General features: G+C 39.6%; 1 protein-coding gene across 1 annotated transcript in view; it reads left to right on the top strand.

Moving 5' to 3' along the window:
* The first annotated feature begins 493 nt into the window (after positions 1-493).
* Positions 494-26,330, top strand: part of LOC141622594 (3-ketoacyl-CoA thiolase 2, peroxisomal) — a 45,521-nt gene continuing 19,684 nt past the window's right edge. The window contains exon 1 of the mRNA XM_074438619.1: positions 494-774. Within this exon, the coding sequence (XP_074294720.1) occupies positions 685-774 (90 nt within the window). The 5' untranslated portion in view covers positions 494-684. The remainder of the gene's footprint in view (positions 775-26,330) is intronic.

Below are 26,330 nucleotides of genomic sequence, written 5' to 3'. Positions count from 1 at the left end.
TTGATATTATTCTTAATTTATAAGAGAAAATATAGTCACGTGAGATCTTGTTTGATTTGGCGTCATGAATGCTTTAAGAATATCAAATTTTTATAATTTTTAATAATGTATAACTAAAGATATTTACGTTACAAAACGTGCATGGTCAAATATAATAAAACAACAGTTACCTTTGATTTAAATGAGTGAGAGTATCATTTCAATTTAAATTACAAATTGAATCAAATCCACAATAATTCTCAACCTAGAAAAAGGATTATGCATTTAGGTAGTACCTCAGACTTTCTAGTTTTTGAACATATGCGCATTTTTTCCGAGCATATTACCATTTATAAATATAGTTTTTGAGCAATATTATAATTTTTAAGTGTAATGTTATAGTAAATGTGTTCAAAAAACTTTATACTAAAGCAGAACTCCAATTTTTTAAAATAAAACTAAAAAAAAAAAAAAAAAATGTCGTGTATATCTGTATCAGTGTAATCGATAGGTCAGTTGACTAGTTGTACATTATTGTTACGTTCATATTACGTATCCGTCTTTTACATCGAAATGCTACATACATACTCACTATAAAAATCCCATATACCATCGTATCATCTCATCCTCATCCATTAATTTTCCTCACCTCTATAATCAAATTATTAATTTATTTGAGCAAATTCTTAAGCAATTTCAGAAATTATGGAAAGAGCAATTAACAGGCAAAAAGTTTTGTTAGATCATCTTCGTCCACCATCTTCATCTGATCACAGTTACGAAGTTTTCCTCTCTGTATGTCAATCTTCAAACCTTTTAAAATTTATGAATTATTTATTATTTTTATTATTATGTGTGTTAAAGTTGTGATCTTTATTGATTTTGATTGTTGGGTGTGTTCTATTTTGGTTAAATCATTGGATTATGATGGAAAGATTGGATTTTTATGTGTTTTTAGTAGTATGTTGAAGGAATTGAGATTTGAGGTTTTGGGTTTTCTTTGATTTGAATTGTTTGCATTTTGGGAGTTTGGATTTGGATTCTTGTTAATCTAATCGAAATTTCGTAGTTTTAGGTGATTGATTGTACTCCCTCTATCCTGGTCAATTTTTGTCCTTTGATTGATTGCATTTTGTAATGATCCATATTCAATCCAATTTTAATGTGATCTCTGGTATATGTGTCTAACAAATTCTAATAGACATGTCTTATTTGTTATTTTTATAACTAGTTTAATTACCCGTGAAATTAACGGGGCGTGTTGGTGGTGTTATATAAACCCGGATTTGCGATCGCAGTGGGCATCAAGGGAAAAAGGGTTCGTAAATAAAAAACAATTTTTTAATCAATACGTATACTGTCATAATATATCCTCAAAGTATATATTTTTTGTTATATATATGACCACAATTTACTAAACTTTTGTCACGGTTTATTAGTATTTTGTCACGAATATTGCTATATATGTTAGTATTTTACAACGATTATTAGTATTATTGTTTCATATTAGAATGTGTGATTTTTTTCCTTTATCTTATTCTAACGATAAACGTACAAATTTAAAATTTAGTATGTATCTTAATTTTTGATTGTTGTTTAATTTATTTTAAAAGTAAATAAGTCAAAGTTTAATATTTATTATGCTATTTATTTGTATTCAATGTTTACAAATTTATTTTTCTTTTCATTTTTCTTTTTAAAATAAGAAATGATGATGTGGCTTGATAAATTGCTCTTAAATAGTTGAATGGTGAAAAATGATGCTTTGGATTCTCTTTTTATTATATTTATAAATTTAGATCTTTATTGCATAAATTAAAATTTTAAAAGTATACTCTATCTCTATATAATTTTTTTTTTATTATTTCACTATTTTTTAGATAACAGTGGACCCGCAACCGCTATATTCGGTGCACACTGGGTGAACCCCGAGTATATGTGGCAGCCTGCAAACCACGTATATCAGGTATGCCACGCGAGATGACGTGCTCGAAGTCTAAAAGGCATAGACTCAGATCATAAATACTTCACAAAATCAATCGTGCACGGGTCCAATAGTTTAATTATAACATGATGTACTTATTTTAATCACCTTACCCCATAACAATACCCCACAATACTTTATCTTATTTTAATCACCTAACCCCATAACAATACTTATTTTAATTATCTTACCCCACAATAATACCTTCCCTCTCTTCACTTACCTTACACCATCACAATACTTTACAATAAAATAATCCTCTCCTTAATTTGCGTGCCCTTTTGAAAGGGAGAGTTAAAATGAATAAGAGGGAGTATTTATTATAGTGATAAACGTGTATGTAATGGACCAAATAAGGTAAACACAAAGAAATTTCCCAAATATTGTAGAACAATGTGCTAATATTTTATTTTATTTTATTTTTGGTTTGGAGGAACATAATTTGGATGCGAAATGTGTAGTTAAAATCACAATATCTTTATTATGCCTATAATGTACAATCTCTTTATTGCTACAATAATTAATTTACAATTCAAAGTTAAAATCGTAAATATGATTTGACAAAATTATATAATATTTTAACCATTTTTTGTATACTATTTGTCAATAACAACATTCAAAATAGCATTCCTGTGCAATTTGCACGGGTTTAAGATTAGTTTCTGCTAAACCGCTACCCTACTCTTCCCGACCTCATGTGAATCTGACACACTCAATTGCTGTTTTCTTAAGCTACACCGGTGGAGACTCTGTTATGGAGTATGCCAAGGCTTATGGTTATATGCTAATTATCTTCATTATTATTTATTTCCCCAGATGACGATGATGATACCTTCGGATCTTTAGGTAGCATTCCGGCTGTCGTTGTGCCAAACAACTATGGTGGTTTACTCCAAGACGTTTTAAATGTTGTATTCTCGGAATGGTCTTTGCTTTGAATTCGCATCCTTCTATGATATTCCAAGGTTGTATGAAGAGTGGCAAGCTTTTATCTTGCACTTTAACTTGGACCGCTTTTTACACATTGGCTTGGATACCCCAGACAACCTTCCTTCTTTTCTTCAGCAAGCCCGTTACCAGTCCACGGTCATGATAGACAACTTCTGGTCCCGAGCGATTACCACTTTTGGCGGCATACTGAGCGCCGCCCTGGGATCTTGCTCCAACCTTTTATCCATTCAATCATTCTCACCATGATTTTGCAAGTGTTCGAGAAATGATAAATGCAATAGTTGTACTATGTTTCTATTAGTCGACCGGTTGACCTACTATTAGCGTTCATCTCATGGTGCTTGCATGTAGTATTATTTTTTTGTAGAGGTTATAACCCGTAAATGACTCGAGGAGATGAGCAGTTTATATTAAGCCCAAAAGTACTTTGATTACTTCCCAACTTGTCCATTCTCTTCCCAAATAATGAAATGAATATGGACAATACAAAACACACAATAAATTTGAATCACACAAAATCAACAATAAAAAATAAAATAAAATAAAAGTAAAAGAAGTGTCGTACTTGACGCCATGCTAGAATCGAGAGACATGTTTCAGAGCGAAGTGTAGCAGACTGCACAGCCGAGCGATGCCGATAGATTATTTTAGGGTTTCACTTATCTATTTAAACTAGTTTTCTTTTTTGTTAAATAAATATAAACTAGTTTTCAACCCGTGCAAAATTGCACGGATATATTTATAATAACATTGTCGTAAATATTTAATATTTAAAATATATTAACCAAAATAGATGAATATTTTATACTCTATTTCTCTTATAATGATAATAGATTAAAACACTGCAAAAATGTAGTGTTAAAACATGGTATGAAGTATATTAAATGCAATGTATATAAAACAATATGCATATCATACAGAAAAATTATATATGACTGAATATATTTATGAGATAATAGGTTCTCTTTTTATTTGTTAAAAAGAAATTTCTAGTATGTTGTTTCTTTAATTTCTTACTCTATTTACGGTTAATTTAAATTTAAATTTAGTATTTAGTATTTTTGTAACAATATTAATTGTTATCAGTTGATGTATTATTGTAATTTATCATTGTAGTAAAAATTTGGACTTAATTTTTAACAGTTGGTGTAACTTATTAGTAAAACTTTAGGCTGGATTATTTACGTTTTAAATTATTTATTTTACTTTATTATTCACTAATACTTACGTGTAGAAAATATAAACGTAAACATTACGTCTAAATCTTAAACACAATAGTTTTTCAGCAATTAATTCAAGATATTTTTCTGTGGGTCCCACATTTACTTACAAAAATAAAAATAAAAATATGTATGTGATGATGTGGCTTAAAGAGAATGCTTGAAACGTTTTTGGTTTTATATAGATAAGATTCTTTTAATACGGAGTGGAGTAATATTGGTTAAATGAATATTCAACGGTATATCTATTTCCCTTAGACAAGTTTACCAAAATTACCAAAACAAAAAAGATCAACTAGTGTAAGACCCGCGAAAATTCACGCGGTTCTTTTATTTTTATTTTTAAATTGATTTATTTGCTAAATTTGTTAATAAATGTATCAATTTATAACGTATGGTATATAATTATAACACAAAAGTTTTAGAGAAACGATCTCTCAGTAAGTTATTGAGAGACCGCTTTTGTCGTATCTCTTTGTCTATTTTTTCCGTACCCCTTTTATTTTTACATGTGAGTTGTGAGTCCTCTAACTCAAAATGTGTCTTTTATTCTGTACATGTTCTCACAATAATAATCGTATCTATTTTATTATATATTGTAACCATTTTTATTTGTTCCTCATTTTATACTATATTTTGTACCATTTTTCCATCAGTCTGTAATTCATTTTTCAATAAGTTTATTTGAGAGATTATCGCTCAGAACACCTTATAATTATAATGATTAGATACTACTAGTCTACTACTACTTTCACTACTCCTACAATCTTATCTATATAAATACAAAAATATTTCCTGCAATTCTGTGAAGCCACGTCACCAAATCCAATTTTTATTTTTATTTTACAATTAATAATCGTGGGCCCCATCCATTACTTTACATCTGAATTAATTTTTTTTGTGGTTTATGTTGTTTATTTTTTTGCTTAGCTCAGCTTTTATAAACAAAATATTATACGTAAATAATATGATTATGAAATTATGCAATACAAAATAATATACAGTAAGAAGTCTAATTAAAATAATTGACAAAAGTAAATATAATTACAACAAATTAGTAAATAATATTACAACAATTGATGAAAATCACATTTTTTAATAAACATTATTAAATATGAAATACAAATATAACTATCAATTTACTAATAAATAAAAGTATTAAAGATAAATAATTCAGTTCAACAAAAATATATCAAAATTGTACGTATCACTAATTATTTAATTCTAAAAATAGAGGCAAGAAATTTTTGCACGGGTTTAAAATTACTATCATTATATTATAAAATAAATAGCGTATAAAGTATTCATGTGTATTATCAATATTTCTTTTCATATTAACATTATATCGATGTTCCTAAAAACATACTCGTGCAATTTTGCACGGGTTAAAACTAGTTATTATGATTTCACTACCATCATTGGTAGTAATCTTGCTTTTACTACTTATTATTATGAGTACTAATATTGATTTCGTTCCCTTTAAAAAAATAATTTTACTACTTGAGTTGTTTACACGGTTACCTTTGCTATGTTGGATGATATTATTATTACTTTTTTTAATTGCATTGCTGATTATTAGCTACATGCCTACGTAGAACTTGGGAGAGACGGTATCCACTTCTTCATTGCTTTGTATTTTGTTTGAACTAATTTAATTTGTCTTCCATCAATTTGATAAAGATTAAGCATTTCAGAAGAATTTTATAATGAAGAAATACACACCGACATTTGCCCTCCTCCATCGATCTGGCCGACCGGTGACGTCGTCGTTCATGTCGGTCGTTAATGTTGTCGGTGTTGCGGTGGGGTCGAGGGTTCAGTTGTTGAGGAGGTTATGTGTGGTGGTAAATGCGGTGTTGGTGGTGCCGGTATGCGATCAACAAGCTTAGGCGAAAAATCAAATAATAGTGAAAAATGTATTAATACTTGTTATTTGTGGCTGAAATCGAATCGGTGAAGTCCTGCGGCGGCTTTGGGCCCTTGGTTGAAAAACGGAAGAAAAAGAAACGCGAGCTCGTACGACCTCCTGAATGGCTCAAATTGAAATGTATAATACACGGATTTCAGGATTCAAGGGTCCCGAAGCGAAAATGGCCAGAAATGGGACGGAGCCTTTCTTGGGTTGGATAAAGCAGTTACACAAATTTTGAGGAGCAACAAATGACATTTGATGGTGCCGGTATGCGTATGCGATAAAGAATCCTTAGAATTAGTTATTTGAGTTTGAAATCGAATAGAGCAAGTACTGAAGTAACTCTAGACACTTGGTTGAAAACCAAAAGAAAAAAACGTGACTAGGTACGACCTCCCGAGCGGCTCAAATTAAAGTGTATAATACACGGTTTTCGAGATTCCGTGGTCCCGAAGCCAAAATGGCCAGAAATGGCACCGAAGCTTTCTGGGTCAGATAAAGCAGCTACACAAATTTTAAAGACCAACAAAGGACATTTGATGGTACCGGTATGCGATAGACAAGCCTTAAGCAAAAATCGAATAATAGTGAAAAATGCATTAATCCTAGATATTTGGGCTGAAATCGAATGGGCGAAGTCTTGTAACGACTCTGAACACTTAGTTGAAAAACCGGAAGAAAAAGAAACGTTAACCGGTACGACCTTCCGAACGGCTCAAATTGAAGCAAAAATAGCCAGAAATTGCACGGAGGCTTTCTTCGATTAGATAATGAGATAAAGCATCTAACCCTAGTCAATAATGGATGTTTATTATTATTGGATTCATTTCCTCCTTGAATTCCCAAATTAAGCCTTTAAAACTCAGAATTCATACCAGAAACACCCCTACCACGACCTTCATCATTATTAGGGCTTCCATTCCTCTTAGCATCGACCATACCAATAACGCCAACACAACAACTTCTCTTCATCTATTAAATTCTATTTCTATTTTTATTTATTTGTGATACGATCCTACAATTTGTGCCTTTTAGACACTTTTCGGTCTCAGCCGGTTTAATCGTCTTGATTTTTAAAAAGTCCGTTCCAATTAAATGCAACTTTAGAATAAATAGGAACTAATTCCGTCACAGAAAAATTTTCTAGTGTAGTTAACAACAACAAATAAATAAATAAATAAACAAAAAAATAATAATAACTGAAAATAAAATAAAAAAGGGGGGGGTAAAGGAAAGAAAGAAATAGTCCTAGGCATCCGAAGTTGAAGAAGTGATGATGAAGATCGCTAAATTTGTCAAACCTAGATTTGGGATTAGGATCATCAATAATCATAACGCTCCATCCAACCCTAGTCAATAATGGATGTTTATTATTATAGGATTCACTTCCTCCTTCAATTACCAAATTAAGCCTTTTAAGCTCGGAATTCATACCAGAAACACCACCACCACAACCATCATCATTACTAGGGCTTCCCTTCCTCTTAGCATCGACCATACTAATAACGCCAACACAACAACTTCTCTTCATCTATCAATTTATATTTCTATTTTTATTTTTATTTATTTGTTACGATCCTACAATTTGGCCTTTTGGACCCTCTTTCGGTCTCAGACCGTTTAATCATCTTGATTTTTAAAAAGTTCATTCCAATTAAATGCAACTTTATAATAAATAGGAACTAATTTCCGTTTCACAAAAATTTTCTACTGTAGTTAACAACAATAAATAAATAAATAAATAAATAAACAAAAGAATAATACTCCCTCCCAGTCACTATATTGTTCCCATTTGATATGGGCACAATACTTAAGGAAAAGTATTAAAATAGGAGTAAAAGAGTTGTGTGGGGTTGGTGATAGGAGAGAGAGATGAATTATTAGGAGTTAAATAAAGAATTGTGGAGCCAAAACATAAAGGAAAGTAATAAAATAGGAGTAAAAGAGTTGTGTGGGGTTTGGTGATAGGAGAGATAAATGAATAAAATAAGAGTAAAAATTTCTAAAAATAGAAAGGGGAACATTAGTTGAATAATCCTTTTTGGGAAAGAGTGAACATTATAGTGACTGGAAAGGAGTAATAATTAAGAAACAAATTAAAAAAAGGGTAAAAGAAAGAAAGAAATAGACCTAGGCATCCGAAGTTAAGGAAGAGATGATGAAGATCATTGAATTTGTCAAACTTAGATTTGGGATTAGGATCATCAATAATCATAACGCTCCATCCAACCCTAGTCAATAATGAATGTTTATTATTATTGGATTCACTTTCTCCTTTAATTCCCAAATTAAGCCTTATAAACTCAGAATTCATATCAGAAACACCCCCGCCACGACCTTCACCATTACTAGGGCTTACATTTCTCTTAGCATCGACCATACCAATAACGGCAACACAACAACTTCTTTTCATCTATCAATTTCTATTTCTATTTTTATTTTTATTTATTTGTGATAAGATCCTACAATTTGCTCCTTTTGGACCCTCTTTCGGTCTCAGGCCAAATTAAGCCTTATAAACTCAGAATTCATATCATAAACACCCCCACCACGACCTTCATCATTACTAGGGCTTCCATTCCTCTTAGCATTGACCATACCAATAACGCCAACATAACAACTTCTCTTCATCTATCTATTTCTATTTCTATTTCTATTTTTATTTATTTGTGATACGATCCTACAATTTGGTCCTTTTGGACCCTCTTTCGGTCTTAGGCCGTTTAATCGTCATAATTTTTAAAAAGTCCGTTCCAATTAAATGCAACTTTAGAATAAATAGGAACTAACTTCCGTCTCACAAAAAATTTCTACTGTAGGTAACAACAACAAATAAATAAATAAACAAAGAATAATAATAATTGAGAAAAAACTTTAAAAAAAAGGGGTAAAAGAAAGAAATAAATAGTCCTAGGCATACGAAATTGAGGAAGTGATGATGAAGATCGTTGAATTTGTCAAACCTATACCACTCCGAATCCTATAGAAGAGAACTCTGACAATTTCAGGACGGGGAAGAAAGAACTGAACATCCGCGAGGAAAGGCAGGATATTAAAAAAGTCGAAGACGAGGCAGCAGTTAATACGCGCACGAACATCAACGAAACTATGGTGGGTGTAGACGAGGCAACAATTAATAAGCTTGCAAGAAGAGTGAAGAACAAGGCGCTTGCACAAAGCGCTAGTGTAAAGGCAAGTCTATCATCCATTTCTTTCATATAAGTTTAACGCTTTTTATTCGTTTAGCTTGGCTGGAGCCTCTCTATGCATGTCTTGCAGGATGAAGAACCAATTGCCGAGGGTGTAGATGATGAGGAAGAACGGGAAGCAATAAGAGCACGACTTGCTAAAATGAGATTATAAAATTGCTGTCATGCACATTATCCTGTACTTCTAATCGACTTTGAATCAATTACAGAGATTTGGAGGCTGATTTTGTATCGCGTGATCTGAATCATGTAACGCTATTTAAAATTGGTTGTACTCAAATCGTCTCTACTTGCTAACATAGTGACGCATATTGTCTCATATGTACTTCAGATTAGCGCTCATTTATTAGTGTTGACGGGTTATGTTGTATATAGTAAATAACCAGAATCTGGATATGAACCAAGTTTCGCGTCTTTTTTCTGCAAAAATCTCAACTCCTTTTGCTCTTTCTCGACCAGCGGTAATTTTTATGCAGAAGATTTTGGTTTTTGTTTCACGGGTGTGAAATTCAATTGTAAGAAGTTTTATTTTTACATTATAGTTTTATCTCATCTCTTGAGTTTTGACTGCATATTTGCTCTCATGAACTCAAAATCAAGACCCAAATTATCGCGTGATTGATAGTTAATATAACATTCCAAGAAATGAGTGCGGATTCTTGGTTCTTGTTTCATGTTAATGTTCCACTATCTCTTCTTTTGACACATCACCCTTAAAATCATAAAAAAATAGAGCAAGATTACATAGAGTGGATGATATGTCAAAAGGTAAAGTAATGGGGCATAAGATGGAACACAAAAATAGGATAGAAGATCCGAACTCTCAAGAAATGTCAAACTGAAATAGAAGTACAAGTATTGATAATCGATTAGCATGCTAAATTGCTAAGGGCTGCTATTTGATGAAGTAAAAAGACCAAAATTCAGTAGAATACTGATACTGAGTAAAACATTTCTATTTCTATAAAATAGAGGAGAATGGCAAAAGCTGTAGACACCTCGTTTCTGCACCTCCCGCAAACCACCCGGTGATGATTGGGCCGCATGTTTGATTCGCGGAACGATTTGTGACAGTTTGTAAGATTATCGTCAAGTGTTTGCTCAAATATTAATGTCAACCTCTTAGTTGTCATCTACGTCCGGATACGGTCGTTTTGGCAGTAATTAGAGTACATTCGGAGTCCGGGTCAAAAACCGTCTCCATTTTCTGATAACTGTTAAATCCCGAGTCGAAATGTTCTCGAATGTTCCTTATATTTCTATTCCATATTTCACAAATTTTATCTTTTGGCAAATAATATCCCGTAATATTCACAAGATAATCGAATTATTTCCGTCCTACCATAACTCAAACGCGAAATCTTTCTTGAGAGGAGGAAACCTCCTGGGAATAGACGCAGACAGTCTTTGCGCCTCTTCCAAGGGACGCAGTGGCTGCTGCGCCTCTTCCCAGGCCCTTCTTTGCATGATTTACGTATCTTTTTTATATCTTTCCGAGATTCACTTCCAAAGAGTCTCCGAAACCCTATTCCTTCACGTGATTAGTATAAAATAGGAGCCTTGGCTCCTCATATTTCTCACGCGAGTGTCCGCCCTTCTCTTCTCCCTTTGCATTCTAGACTTTGTTCTTACTAATTGGCGCCTACGTGCTTGGACTTCCGACCACGTAAGCTCGGATCTTTCCGGGTACCAGCCTCTCCGTTGCATGACCGACCAATTTGACCAACTACACAATAATCAATCTAATCAATTTAATTAATCAATCGTTTTCCTCTTACGAGGGCACTCTCTTTGCATTCGCGTCGAGCATTCACTAGTCGATACTTAGTTCATCTCGTTCCGTCAACATGTAAGTCTGAGGGTGTATAATCCTATTTATTTATTGTATTTTATTTTATCGTATCATTAATGTAAGGTTTATGTCGAAAACACCGTTAAAACCGATTTCTAAAACCCTTCTTTAAAACCTGTTTTTGCGGATTTCCAGTAGACAGACGTCGAGAAAAGACGCAGCAACTGCTGCGCCTCTTCGAAGGAGCGTAGTTCCTGCTGCGCCTCTTCGTGAGGCTGCCGCAGTTCCTGCTTCTTTTCTTCTTCTTCGTCCTCTGTAATTCGTTTCTTGTTTTATTTATTTTGTTTGTTCGACTGATTCTTCGTTCACAGTAGTTTAATATTCACATGTATATTGTATGTACATAATTCATCATTCATTCACATATCTAATCATCATAAATCCGACTTAAATCTCAAGTAATCAATATTTGCGGGTTTTCGTCATTAATATTCAATCTGGGTTTTAGAGATTCAATTTCATCAATATTGAGTTTCTGGAATTTACCTTTGATATATTTGCATCCATATTCATTGTTAATTCGTCACTAATTCGTCATATTTAGTCTAAATAATTTGTTTAGTTAGTTTAATTCATTTATCGATCATTAATCATGTAATTAATTCGTTTGCTTCCGTATCATTCGTGTTCATCGCTTTTATGACCATCATTCGCATGTAACTAACATATTAATCACTTCCATCCGAGTAATATCATCAATCGATCCATTAAAATTAACAATTAACATTAACGATCTGCGAGTTAAAACGCCACGGCCCAACTCACCCTTGAAACAGACAGCAAGAATTGCTCGCCTCTTCCAAAGGGCGCGATCTCTTCTGTTCTCCAGTTGAGCTCGTCTGTCTACGAATTCCGTTTCTGCTTCGACGTAGTTTGTTTAGACTACGTAATTAATTAACTAATATTCGTATTATCACGCTAATTCCTGTTCGTTAATTTATTTATTTATTTCTTTTATTTCTTTTATTCTTTTTCTCAAATCATCCGTTTTAAAGGTATTTTCGACATAAATCGCCTATTCCCATGTAATTAATGTAATTTTCATTATTGTAATTTATAATTATTGTATTTCTTCTATTGTTTGTATGTTTTCACATGTAAATCAATATTAAATCCTACTTCGACCCAATTGTTTGCTAATTACGTGTCAACCGACTTAGTTAATTCTCACATGTTAGGATTAATCTATGGATGTTGCATTGCATGCATATAACCGACGATATATCGAGTATAGACAACTTCCCTAATCATTAGTAGAGGCCGCTATCGAGGCGGGCGGGATTAGGTGTTCGATCAAAAGAGCTTCCTAATACGTACCCTCACCCCTTACTCCAGATCTCCGTGAGCACCCGTGTTCATTGGCATCCACGAGAGTCATTCTAGACATAGAATGCTAAGGGTAACGATTGCTTAGTGTTCATGTCACTACTTTGTGTCTTGACATGACACGAGGTATTCGAACGGTTCCAATTTCCCATAAAAATTGGTGGCGAACTGGCGACTCCATACAAAATGCAAACGCTTGTTTCGCTTCTCACCAAGCGCCCCCGTGGGCGGCCCGCTGTCCACAGTTTGGCGACTCCGCTGGGGATAATACACTTACGTGTAGCTAGGGTGAAACTTGAACAAGGTTAGGGAATAAGTTTGTACAAGACAATTGTCGGTTTTCATAACTCGGTCTTCCTAGACCGTTTATTCGGCCTTCCTAGGCCCAACCCAACCCATTCGACCAATTGTCCCGTCTAAACGGTCCTAATTCTTATTTGGGCCTAAGGATGGATAGCGATTGACGTCATCCATACCATGATGCTTACTCTTGTTTGTATCAAGGGCCTTCACTACTTGAGGAAATGGACTAGGAATCGGCCTTACTCTTGTTTGGCACGAGCCTCTCCACAGACTTCGGGTTTGATGGTTCGGTATGGCAACCCACCCTCTTAAACCAAAACCCTTTTAAATGCACTCAGCATCCCGTTATAATGCTTGTATAAATGTGTAAACCTTACGTGATCACCACTTCTAAACAAAACCATGACGAGCTTTCAAAAAAAATCAAAATCCTCATTTTCAAACAAGATTTTCGAAAAAGTAGGCCTTTAATTAGCGCAAAATCCGGTCAAAACTCTGTCCGTTTGTCAAGTCAAAATTCGGGCCACAAGCCCATTTCAAAACCTCACTTCGAGTCCACTCCTACAACTACACTACGGTTTACTAGGACACACATTTTCAAAGACCTTGTCTTTCTTCAAAACTCACTCAACACAAGTGGCACGCACCCACTTCACGAGTCAAAACTTTTCTTCTTTTAGCAAGTGTGATAGAATGGTCGATCGTGTTTTGATTCGTCGCCGATCTCTTATCCAGTTTCCAAGATGCCTGGGTCAAGTGATGAAACAAACCTCCAGCAAATTCAAGAAAGTAATGATCGAATCCTAGCCGCGATAACCCAAATGCAAATCACTCAAGAACAAACCTATGACCGCCTTGAACTTATCTAAGGCCGTATCTTTGATGTAGAGGGAAGGTTGCCTCCCCTTAAAGGTGAAATACTACAATTTTCCGATGACGAGTCTAAAGATGAGAATCCTGCCCTAGGGACAACCGCGGCTGAGAAAAGACTCCAATACCTAGAGGAACGATTGATGTACCTTAAGGGGGATGACATCTATAGGGAAAACAATCGCAAATATGAAGCCATCAATTCCAAATTGCCCACTAACTTTAGCATGACGGATATCCCTAAGTTTAAAGGACATGAGAACCCTTTGAACCACATCCGCGCCTTCAAGGACTACATGTCTATCAAAGGCATCAAACCCGAGATGTTCTTAAGGATCTTTCCTTCATCTCTTGACACCATTCCGAAGCAATGGTTCTACACTTTGGATCACAAAAAGGTCGCTACTTGGGAAGACGCCGCGATCGAATTCTCGAAACAATACACGGATAATGCCGAGATCCAAGTCAACATGCGTACCCTAGAGGTTCTTACCCAAAATGACAAAGAAGGGTTCACCGACTTCCTAAGTAGGTGGAGGAAGACTAGTACTCAACTAGTTGAACGCCCGGATGAGGCCACTCTTGTGGAAAAGTTCGTGGATAATCTCAAGCCCATATATGCCAGTCACTTGAGATATCAAAACATCAAGACTTTCAAGGACTTAACCGTACTAGGGACACGAATTGAAGATGACATCCGTAAAGGACTCTTGTCCAAAACGGTAGGTCGAGGATATCAAGGGTCCACAAGTCGTTCATACGGCTCTACTAGCAAGACCGACGAAGTTAACCTTCTCGAGCCATCCAAGAAAACTAGCCCACCAAGGAAGTTCACAAACCTTGGGGATACATACTCCAACGCTCTAAAAAGGCTAATGAAGCAAGGTAAACTCCAACCCATTGGACCTACTCCCGAACCCGAAAAGAAGTCCAAATTCTGGGATGAAAACTCCTACTGTGAATACCATAGGGGCAAAGGGCACGACACAGAAAAATGCTACAAGTTGAAACACATGCTTCAAGATATGATTGAAGATGGTCGACTTCCGATTCCACCAGGAGGTAAGCCCAACAACACTCAGAATCCTCTTGGAGTTCTAGTGATTACAAGTGACGAATCTACCTTAGATTGCTCACATCTCATTTCTCCCACCGAAAACGAAGTTCATGCAATTGAGAAAGAAAGGCTCTACTCTACTATCTCCTCTACCATTTCCGACTTCATCGCATGGGCAAGGAGTGTAGATAGACAAGTGTGGGAATTAGAAAACATGGTAACGACCTTACGCAATCCCAATGCAATGCCTAAAGAACGTGAACCATTGATCTTCTCTCAAAATGCCACTATGCAAGAAGTAGTCGCCGTGGTCGATAGACTAGTCGATCAAATCATACGACTAGAAAGTGATATCATGAGAATGAAAGAACTAACTACAGTCAATGGGGTTTGGGCCGATGACGATGAAGAAGAATACCTCATTGAAAACTCCTTAGTCAAGGAAATAGTCCAAAATGGTGAAGACCAAGATGTGGATCACCTAACTCGTTCGGGTCGTCCATATCAAAGCGCTACTCAAAACGGTCCAACCAACGTCATCACACCAAATGACAACGAAGACGACCCAACTGATCATTTGCTCAAGCAATTACAGAAAACCAAGGCTGATCTTTCAGTCTGGCAACTAGTGGCAAGCTCATTTCCGCATCGCCAAGCTTTACTGCAAGCTTTGGCCAAATTGAATGTAGCACATAACTCCACTCCTGAAGATGTAGTCAACTTGGTCTTCCAAGAACCACCGAGGCTAAGTAATCCTATTACTTTCTCAGATGAAGACTTGCCACCTTTTGGCGCTAGTCACAACCTTGCTCTATACATCACTGTCATCTGTCTAAAGAAGAACGTGCCAATGACTTTGGTAGACCATGGCTCCGCGGTCAACGTCATACCCCTCAAAACGGCATACAAACTAGGCATGAAGGAGTCGGATTGGACTCCCACCAATCAAGGTGTACGTGCATATGACGGTACACGACGAAAAGTGGTTGGACTTGCTAGCCTAACCATAGCCACGGGACCAATCGAGCGAAAAGCTAATTTCCAAATAGTGGACATCGAAGCTTCATTCAACATACTTCTGGGAAGGCCTTGGATTCACGCTTCCAAAGCGGTAACATCCACCCTCCATCAAAAGATCAAGATCCCACTAAATGGCAAAGTTGTGACGATCACTTCGTCACCCATCAAGGCGATAATTGAGAAGCAATCAAACAATCAAGTCCTTGCGGATCCCATATACGAACTTGGGGGCTTCCAAAGTGTGAACGTCATAGAAAGTGAGTTGGCACCCTTATACTATAATCCCTACTCCAACTTGGTGGTCAACCACATACTCAAATCCCAGGGATACTTCCTTGGAATGCCTTTGAACCCAATTCGGAAGAACACCTTCGCACCATACAAGAAAGGCAACTCGACAAGGATACCACTTGGATTAGGATACAAACCCACAACTGAAGAAGTTCTCGAAATGCTCGCTCAAGTCCAAAATCGCAAGCACGTGGGAGTCCAAATGAGACCATATCTCCCCACTCTAAATGGGTACTTCGTTCAAGAAGGAAGTTCAGAACTCTTCCATGGATTTCCCGAACCTTGGCATTATCTTGAGAGGAAGTTAGCCGGAATCGAGATCTTTCACGATTGCTACTTCATTCCTCCCGAAACGGTTCCTACCGTCAAAACCCGTCAAGCACCTTGCTTCGACGAACAAGCTGTTAGCCTCTTGTTTGGAGAGGACCGATTCATTAGGGCCGCGCAGGATGAGATCATTACTATGATACTTCAGGACGATCGCTTCAACCCCACCGCGTTGATCACGAAATCGACATCAAAGCAGCAGAAAGGATGGAGAAAATCTATCAAATGGACCAACAACCAAGGAAGACTCTTCAAGCTCACTACTGGAGAAGGAGAGATGTTCAAAGGAGAACCAGAAGACGACGAGTTCGAGTCGGAGTCGGAGTCGGAGTCAGAGTCGGAGTCTAGAGAAGTCATTAGAGAGTCTACTCCTGTTGTCATCCCCACTCCCTTCGTTTCTCCTAGCTTAGCCTCGAGTAGTCACAGTAGTTCGGGAAATGCCCCACCATCGTTCCTTTGCCACCACTGACCATGGATCAGTTGGCTTCTTTGTTTCAACTTTACTCAAATCTTAATATGAATAAATCAGGTTCCGCTTTACTCTCTGTGTTCTTTCGAGTGCAATTCTGTTTATGATGATACTGAGGATGACCAAGACCCAGACTTGACCGAAATACCTCCCTACGTAGCCAAAGAAATATTACAGGAAGGGGAAGGGGGACCAGTAATAGAGGACACCAAACCCATCAACGTAGGAACCGAATCAGAACCCAAAGAACTTAGGATAGGGACTACCTTGAGCTCTACCGAAAGGGCCGATTTCATAGACCTCCTAAATGAATTCAAAGACGTTTTCGCTTGGTCCTACAAAGACATGCCAGGGATCGACAGGGATATCGCCGAACATAGAATTCCTATTAAGCCGGGTTTCAAACCTGTGAAACAGAAGCTTCGACGAATGAGAACAGAATGGGCTCTAAAGATTAAAGAAGAAGTGGATAAACAATTCAAAGCCGGGTTCATCAAAGTTTCCGAGTACTCTGACTGGGTAGCCAACATAGTACCTGTGCCCAAAAAGGATGGGAGAATCCGTGTTTGTGTTGACTTTAGGGACTTAAACAAAGCAAGTCCAAAAGATGACTTCCCTCTACCTCACATTGACATATTGGTGGACAATCTGCACCACGCATTACTATCCTTCATGGATGGATATGCGGGATATAACCAAATCAAGATGGCTATGGAAGATATGCACAAGACCGCTTTCGTCACCCAATGGGGAACATATTGCTATACAGTAATGCCATTCGGATTGATCAACGCCGGAGCTACATACCAACGCACCGCAACTACACTCCTACATGACATGATGCACAAAGAAGTTGAGGTATATGTAGATGACATGATCGTCAAATCCAAAGAAAGAGAAGGACATATCGCAAACCTTCGCAAGTTCTTCGCAAGGCTACGAAAGTACAACATGAGACTCAACCCCCAGAAATGCACATTTGGGGTAACATCCGGAAAGCTCCTGGGATATGTCGTCAGCCAATGCGGTGTAGAAATAGATCCCTCGAAAATCAAAGCTCTGATCGAAATGCCGCAACCTCAAACAGAAAAAGAAGTCAGAGGATTCCTGGGAAAGGTACAATATATAAGTCGATTCATATCGAAACTTACCATGATTTGCGAGCCTATCTTCAAGAAACTCAAGAAAACAGACCACACCATGTGGGATGATGATTGTCAAAAGGCGTTTGGCCGAATCAAGGAGATATTGGCTAAACCACCAGTGCTCATGCCGCCACAACGAGATCAACCTCTTGGTTTATATCTCACAGTAACTGAAACTGCCATGGGTGCTATGCTGGCTCAAACTGTAGGAAGTGAAGAAAGAGCTATTTACTATCTAAGTAAGAAGTTCTTGGAATATGAGTGCAAATACTCGCAACTCGAAAAGACATGCCTCGCTCTTGTGTGGGCAACGAAGAAGCTACGTCACTACATGCTTAGCTACTCCGTCAAGATATATTCCAAAATGGATCCAGTCAAATACCTCTTCGAGAAACCCGTCCTCAACGGACGTCTTGCAAGGTGGACTCTGATGCTCTCAGAATTCGACCTCAAATATGTCCCACTGAAAGTCATAAAAGGTCGCGCCGTCGCCGAATTCTTCGCAGAGAATCCTATCAACGACACACAAACCATAGATACTTGGTCACTTCCCGACGAGGACATACTTCAAACAGACGTGGACTCTTGGGATCTATACTTTGATGGAGCATCAAATTTAAGAGGATTCGGAATAGGAGTGTTGCTCATTTCTCCTGAAGGGGAGCATACACCGATTGCTGTCAAACTCGACTTCGAGGTGACAAACAACGCTGCAGAGTATGAAGCTTGTCTCATCGGATTACAAGCGGCAGTAAGCTTAGGCATAAAAAACCTCCGAGTACATGGGGATTCATCACTGATCATCAATCAAGTTACAGGATCTTGGAAAATCCGAAGCGAAAGCCTCGCACCCTATCAGGCTAGGATAGACCAAGTGGCTCAATTCTTCGATCACGTAACCTACTTACACCTACCTCGAGAGGAAAATCAGTTTGCAGACGCTCTTGCGAAACTCGCATCTTTGATAAATATGCCCGATCACATGGTGGAAATGCCTTTGTGTATCGAACGACGGTCAGAACCAGCTTATGTCCACCAAATCACCGATGAAGAAGAAATCGCACAGGAACCCTGGTTCCAAGCAATCTTGAACTTTAAGCTTAACGGTACCTATCCACCGGATATGGACAAAAGGGGACAACGTGCTATACGCCTATTAGCTTCCCAATACATTCTGATGCAAGGAGAGTTATACAAAAGAACACCTCTTGGTGTAGTCCTACGTTGCCTTGATCATTCACAGGCACAAAAGGTGATGGAAGAAGTCCACGACGGCGAATGTGGTCCCCACATGAGTGGGCCTATGATGGCAAAGAAAATCACACGTTTAGGGTATTATTGGACCACCATGGAATCTGATTGCATCAAATACGTGAGACATTGCCATAATTGCCAAATCTTCGGAAATGTACAACATGTCCCTCCTTCGTTGCTATACACGATGACATCTCCTTGGCCATTTTCCGCATGGGGAATTGATATAATCGGGAAGATAACCCCAAATAGGAACAGGAGGTCACTGTTTCATTCTAGTAGCAATTGACTATTTCACCAAGTGGGTAGAAGCGGCTTCCTACACTCGCTCTTACGGCTACAAAAATGTGGCAAAGTTCATACAAAACAACATCATTTGTCGATATGGTTGCCCACATGAGATCATCAGTGATAATGGGTCACACTTCCAAGCCGAAACCGAGCAATTGCTAGCCAAATATAAGATTAAGCATCATCACTCTTCGCCCTACAGACCACAGACTAACGGCGCGGTAGAGGCGGCAAACAAAAACGTTGTCACAATTCTCAAGAAAATGACCGACAACTACAGAGATTGGCCAAGCAAGATACCCTTTGCTTTATGGAGATACCGTACATCAGTTAGGACACCCACTGGAGCTACTCCTTTCTATTTGACCTACGGCATGGAGGCCGTACAACCAGTCGAGCTAGAAATACCATCCTTGCGTATTCTACTCGAAAGCCAAATCCCTGAAGCCGATTGGAAGAGGGATAGATATGAAGAACTCATCCTCCTGGATGAACGTAGGCTACGCGCCTTACATAATGTCCAAACATACCAAGCACGTATCAAACGAGCTTTCAACAAAAGAGTTAGGCCAAGAAACATCAAAGAAGGAGACTTAGTACTCAAATCGGTTAGAGCTCTTTTACCTGTCGACCCAAGGGGAAAATTCAAACCTAATTGGGCCGGACCATATCTAGTCAAATCCATACTCCCAGGGGGTGCGGTTAGAATCACAGACCTAGACGGGAATGAGTTTTCAAACCCCACAAACCTTGACCAACTGAAACGATATTATGCCTAGAATAGGACAAAAACGCGCCTCGCGTAAACCCATGTGTCGCTCTTGTGGCACTAAATAAACGGCCCTGGCCAAGCTGAAATAAGCTAAGTGTCACTATGCTCTTGCATTTTGACAAGATTGTCATCCTCATATCATCAAATAAACTAAATTCGCACCTTGAGAACAAGCAAAAGCTCATGCTTATTTTCTATGTTCATTACAAGCTCTTGCTTCGAACAATTATTCTTTTACATTTACTCGAACTACACGCAAGGGTTTGATTTCGCTTTTTTAAGTGAATACGTAGGCAATCCTTCACGGGATTCAACCCATTATACCTAAAATGTAAATAGAAGGACATTTGCATTGCATTTGAAATTCGACAAGAATAATAAAAGAAAATCACAACGGTTTCATAACCATTTAATCTTTTTTATTCCATTCGCTTTCTAATAATAATAATACGATACATAATAAAAATAGAATAGGCTAGGATTCTAAAAATCCCTCCTTTTTATTACAACAATAATAATAATAATCAAATAATAAATAAGGACTCGGGCTATTCCTCCATCTTCCCCTTGCCCTTGTCATTCTTGTCATATTTCTTGTCACGACCTCGAGCCGGACGCTCTTGCACCACTTCAGACCTAATCACCAACGGTCTTTCTCGAGGCCTGACTCTCCCATTCTTGCCAACCATCATTTCCGCAACAGGAGTAGTCTTTGATTTCTTCGAAGGATGAATGACCAAAATCCAGACTTCTTCTTCTCCTTCTGTCAGATGCTTCTCCTTCTCTTTCTCTCCCTCGCGCACCTTGTAGTCAACAGGCTCGCGTTTCCTCAGTCTCTCGCGTTCTTCCGAAGTTGCAGCCTTTCTCCACCTCAGGTAGGAATCCGACACCCACAAAGCATTGGCGGAGAAGCTCAAGAACCACATGTTCCTTTGGGCCCATTTGATAGCCCACTCTCTTCGACTCTCGGTGGTAAGCGCTACGAAAAGATCTGCGGAACAGTATCAAGCCTCGGGATAGTCTGCTTCAGCCCGACTTGCCTCATCAATCTTTCCGGAAAGATGCATACCATGAACTCCAATCCCGGAATACGCACGGACCTAGTAGGATCCAAAGAAGACACCCCAGTAACAGACTTGAGGTGCCACCATGGTACAATCCACCTAATCAGCGGGCCATCATCATTCTTCAGCTTGTTCTTCCAATAGTCACAAACCCGAGTGAAGTCCACCATGTACAACCGCGTCCTCATCGCAATCATACGGGAATGATAGGAAAGTGCATGAACTGGGGGCTCGAGCAGTCGGAGCCGTTCCATAAGCCAAACCTACCAAAAGCAGGTATTAGACACCCAAAAAAAAAAAAAAAAAAAAAAAAAAAAAAAAAAAGAAAGGTGTCTTTTACCCGTAAGATGACGGGACTCCCCGAAATGGCGGATCGCGGTTGGATTTCCTATTATCCAAACCCAAGATAATCTCCCTAAGCATAAACAAGCCGGCTCTGCGCACTCCATTTGTTCGATAAGACCCAAAAGACGGGGATCACCTCGCAAATCTTCATCAACGTGTCCATGGAAGACATACACATGCAGCAAACAAAAGCCAAATGCTCTCCTCCTAGCGACATAAGAGACAAGGTGGGGTCACCATTGATGAATCGATCTACAAAGTCCAAAGATTCTCACGCCTTTCGGGGTAACTAAGCGATCCACCTCAAGTCTAGTCGGTCCCAAGCGGTCTCTGAATTTGCTCTTATACCCTTGTGAAGTGGAAGGAATGGCGGGTAAATGCTCGGGGTCCCACCCACCAATAGCAGCAACTTCCTCCGGAAAAGGACGAATATCACCACCTGGGAACGCGAAAACATGACAATTTGGGTCCCAGTAGTCAAGGCAAGCATCCAAGAACGGTTTTACCACCTTAATGAGTTTCAAACTCAATAGAGACCCAAGGTTATGAGCACCCATGTCGTGCTTCTCAATATTCGAGAATTCATTAGTCCATTCCTTCAAGCGGATCTCCAAAGTATTCATAATGACAATTTTCTCTTGAGAATTTATTTTGGGAGTTTTTATGTGGATTAACGGAAAAGAGACGGAAGAATTGTATGATTTAAAGCTTCGTCGACGTTTCTATTTATACTAATTGTTGTTTCCAAAAAACCGCCAGAATAGACCGGCTTGGGAACAGGCGCAGCTCCTGCTGCGCCTATTCAAAGGGACGCAGCTCATGCTGCGCCTTTTCTCCAGTCCCACTTCTGCGATTTCCGCGTTTGGATCTTTCCTAATTCTATTACGAATAATTTCCTATTCCTACGGGATTTTATTTTGGTAAATACGAGCAGTTTACCATGTTTCAAGTTTCCTAAAGTCACGGGCACGCATTTCGAGGCGACGTCGACACCCTCGCCATTTTTATCGCACTTTTTATTTATTTTATTACCTTAATTCATTTATTTATTCTTAGGAAATAAACTTCATTTTAATTTCATTTTTAGGAAATAATTTTCTTTTGTTTTCATTTTTTTAACAAATTTCAACATTTCACCTCTACACTTACAGTTTTTTTCTTTTTTCTTTTTTTAGGGGGTAACCCTCCCTACCGTCCGGTCATTTCCGACAATTTTTTTGCATTTTTGTCCTTTTGGGTCAATTTTTTTTGCGCTAATTAAGACCATATGTGCATAAAATGTATGTTTCGCGTGATTTCTATGTGAATTTCGGCAGCATGACGGCGTAAACCGTTGTCTACCAAACCTGTTCAAGAGCTAACCTGCAGGTACAAGCAACACAACCCAGCAGCAAAGGCACTGAGGCCATCATATATACAAATGTACAAGCAAACTGGGGGCTTGCGCCCCAAACCAAGTCCAAAGTCCAAGCAAACTGGGGGCTTACGCCCCAAACAAGTCCAAAAACATTCAAAATCAGATGTACAAGTCTACAGAACTACGCGGAACTACTGCTGGGTACCCTCCAACTCAGCAACCCTCGCCATAAGAGCAGCAATCTCGGCATCCCGAAACTCGAGCTCCCTCGACAAGCGAGCCGTCTCCTCCCGAGACTGGGCCAACTCTCGCTCCAGCTCGCGGTCACCCTAAACAAGAAATTGGCTCATGTCAATCAACTCAAACGAAACTGAAAATCAAAAATCAAAAGAAAGCAAACGAGGTTCGTACCTGACGACCCCGACCACCGACGAGTGCCTCGATGGCGGTAGCTCGTAGCCGGTTGGCCACCCTCCAAAGTGCCACGAACCGAGATGGCGCGACCTGCATTTCAAAAGAAATTCTCGATAAAAAGTGAACAAAGTTCAATCAAATGTGTTCTTACACGAAAGGTATATAAGCCGGAGGCTCACCCTCCGAATCGATCTTGCCATCGTCTAGGCCAAAGATCCGTCACGGCCACGTCAAAGTCACGCAACTCGGAGAGCGTCGTCCTCCCAGTTGCGTCAGTGTACTCAAGGGTCTCGGGGTACACTGGGGGCTCGATGCCCGCCGCCTCAACCTCCTGCAAAGACAAATAGCTCTCATTAATCGATGATCTTTCATCGTAATTCCCGAAATCAAAATCAAGAAAATGAAGGATCCTCACCACTACTGGCCAGTACGCCAACCTCCCGTAAAGGAACGCCGAGTAGTCCTTGCCAGGCAGAAGAAGGTCGTTGCCACTGGCACCAGCCAAGTCCGCCTCCCTCTCAGCCTCGGAAGGCTCCCTGAACATCGTCCTCGGAGGGTCAATAGGAACCGTCAACGCGCCCGAGAGCACCGACGAGCCAAACGCTCGCCCGGATACCACACAGACCCATCGACGTCCACAACAAAGAACGACTCGAGCTCCTAGGTCGAAGGACCTCAGCGACAAAAGGAGGCGCTCCAGCGTACTCCGCCCAAGGTCTGGGCACCCACTGCAATAAGTTAAGGCAAAAATCATTCCTATGATCAAGTGGAAGCAAAGGATAATAAATATAAATACGAGTGGGATACTCACGCTGCTCAGCTGAAGGGCGTTCACATCCCGCCGGTACACATTGTGAGAAGAGCGCTTGCTCTTCGTCCGGCACATCACCCAATCCCTCACCACGGGATAGGCCTTCTCCAGCGGCTCTGTCCTCTTGGGCGCGAGACTCGGGAAGTAAGAGTACACCCATGCCTATAAAACAAAATAATCAATGACGATCTTTCGTGATTCAACAAAGAAAAGAATTTACTTTGGGCTAAAGGAAGGTTCATACCTCCAACAAGAGTCCAGTCCGACGGCGCCAGGAGAAGTCCCCTTCTCCATCAACTCCGGACGAACCATGGCCCTCGTGAAGCGGATGAGGACCGCAAACTAGCAAAGACCCGTCCCAACGCCCTAGGGAACTCAGGTCAGAAAGAAAGGGAAGAAGCTTCGTCGATAGCCTCTCGCCCTTGTCTCCGAGGTAAATCGAAGACAAGAACCACCAAAGCCACAGACGAGCTCTCTGCTCAGCTGTACAAGGAGGAGGAGCAGTCTCCCTCCCATCGATCGTCACCAGGGCCGTCTTCCCCGCAAAGTAGTCTCGGACGTAGGTACTGCGGGTACCAAGCCCCTAAGATCGCAACAGCCTTCGGCGGGCAAGCTCCGGCCGATCAACCTCCTCGCCTCGGCCGAATCCGCTCTCATAGCGCTCTCGCCACACCATCTCCTCGGTCCCCACACGGGACTGAAAATCATGTCGTAATCCTCCAGAGTAACTCCCACCTCACCGAAAGGCAGGTGAAACGTGGAAGTCGTATCCCAGAATCGATCCAAGAAAGCACGGACCAGGCTAAGGTTGGCCCGCAACTTCCTCTTCACGATATCCCTCCAGACCTGAACCAGAGGACCAAACGCTCCACGCTCGATCATGGCCCTCTCCTCCGCCGACAGCCGCTCGTAGTGCTCCATCGCTGTCGTGTAACCCGAGAACGACCTCATGTTCCCGGCCTCCTATTATGATTTGAAACAAAGCCATCTTTAGTTTTGAATGGAAATTTGCAAGAAGTTTGGACAAAAAGAACGAAAGAGAATAGGTAATGAGTAGTGAATTCTTATTTACCAAGCTCTTCACCGTCCTGTAGGACAGGTGACCCTCTGCAGCCCACACAAGGTGCCTACTCTCCCGTGTCTCGGCCACGTGGGAGCTCCCCTCGGTGACGACCTCCTCGCCTGACGTTGGCCCGTCTCGGGGCCTCCTCCTCCTCCTCGACGGCCTCCTCCTCGTGAGCCTCGTCTCCAATAGCCATCACCGCAGCGGTGAGGGCCTGCTCTAAAGCCTCCTCAACCGTAACAACGTCTATCTCCATGGGAGTCCTCCCAGAAGTAGAAGCCTCATCACCTGCACATTAAAGTAAATTTAGGCCGCGTCACATGACGACAAGCCTTTGATTAAGGAGTTTTCGAGCCTTCAGAGCCCTGAAAACTGCCCTTTCTGGCCATCTTTGGCCACATTTCCGCCAATCCAATCGCTCATGTGATAAATTGGGTCAAAGTCAAGTCCAAGTCAAAGCCTGGTTCCGGGTTCAAGTCGAAAATTCGGCAGCATTTCGCTATAACGGCGGTTATGCCCTAGAAAGGTGTCCTGAAAAGCTGTCACAAACTAAAATTTCGAGATGGCAGAAAGTTTACCCATCATCCAAGGGTCCCAAATATCAAATTTCATCGCCAATGGACAATCCTAAGGCTATTTTCGAAGCAATTTACGGTTCAGCTGTAAAACCGTCTCAAAATTCGCTCAAGGGCTCAAAACTCGATGAAAATTCAAAGCAAATACATGGTTATGTTCCTAACATTGCCTACTATCCATTTCTAGCATCAATTTGGCAAAGCAAATCCACTTGGGGGAAAAGCCCCAAATTTTCGATCAAAAGGGTCGAAAACCCTAAATCTCGCGGCTCAAAATTCGACCAATGTAGATGATTAATGCAAGATTAAGACACATACCTCGATTAGTCATATTTCAAGCAAGCTTTTGAATCAAACCTCGACGGAAATGGTGAAGATTTGAGAGAGAAATTGAAGAAAATGTGTTTCGAAATAATGAATAAAACCCTTCTGATTTCGCGTTTTTACGCGGAAATAGCCAAATTGGGGA

This window comes from Silene latifolia, chromosome X, assembly GCF_048544455.1.
Source record: "Silene latifolia isolate original U9 population chromosome X, ASM4854445v1, whole genome shotgun sequence".
Classification (NCBI taxonomy): domain Eukaryota; kingdom Viridiplantae; phylum Streptophyta; class Magnoliopsida; order Caryophyllales; family Caryophyllaceae; genus Silene; species Silene latifolia.
This window is presented reverse-complemented; position numbering and strand designations above follow the sequence as displayed.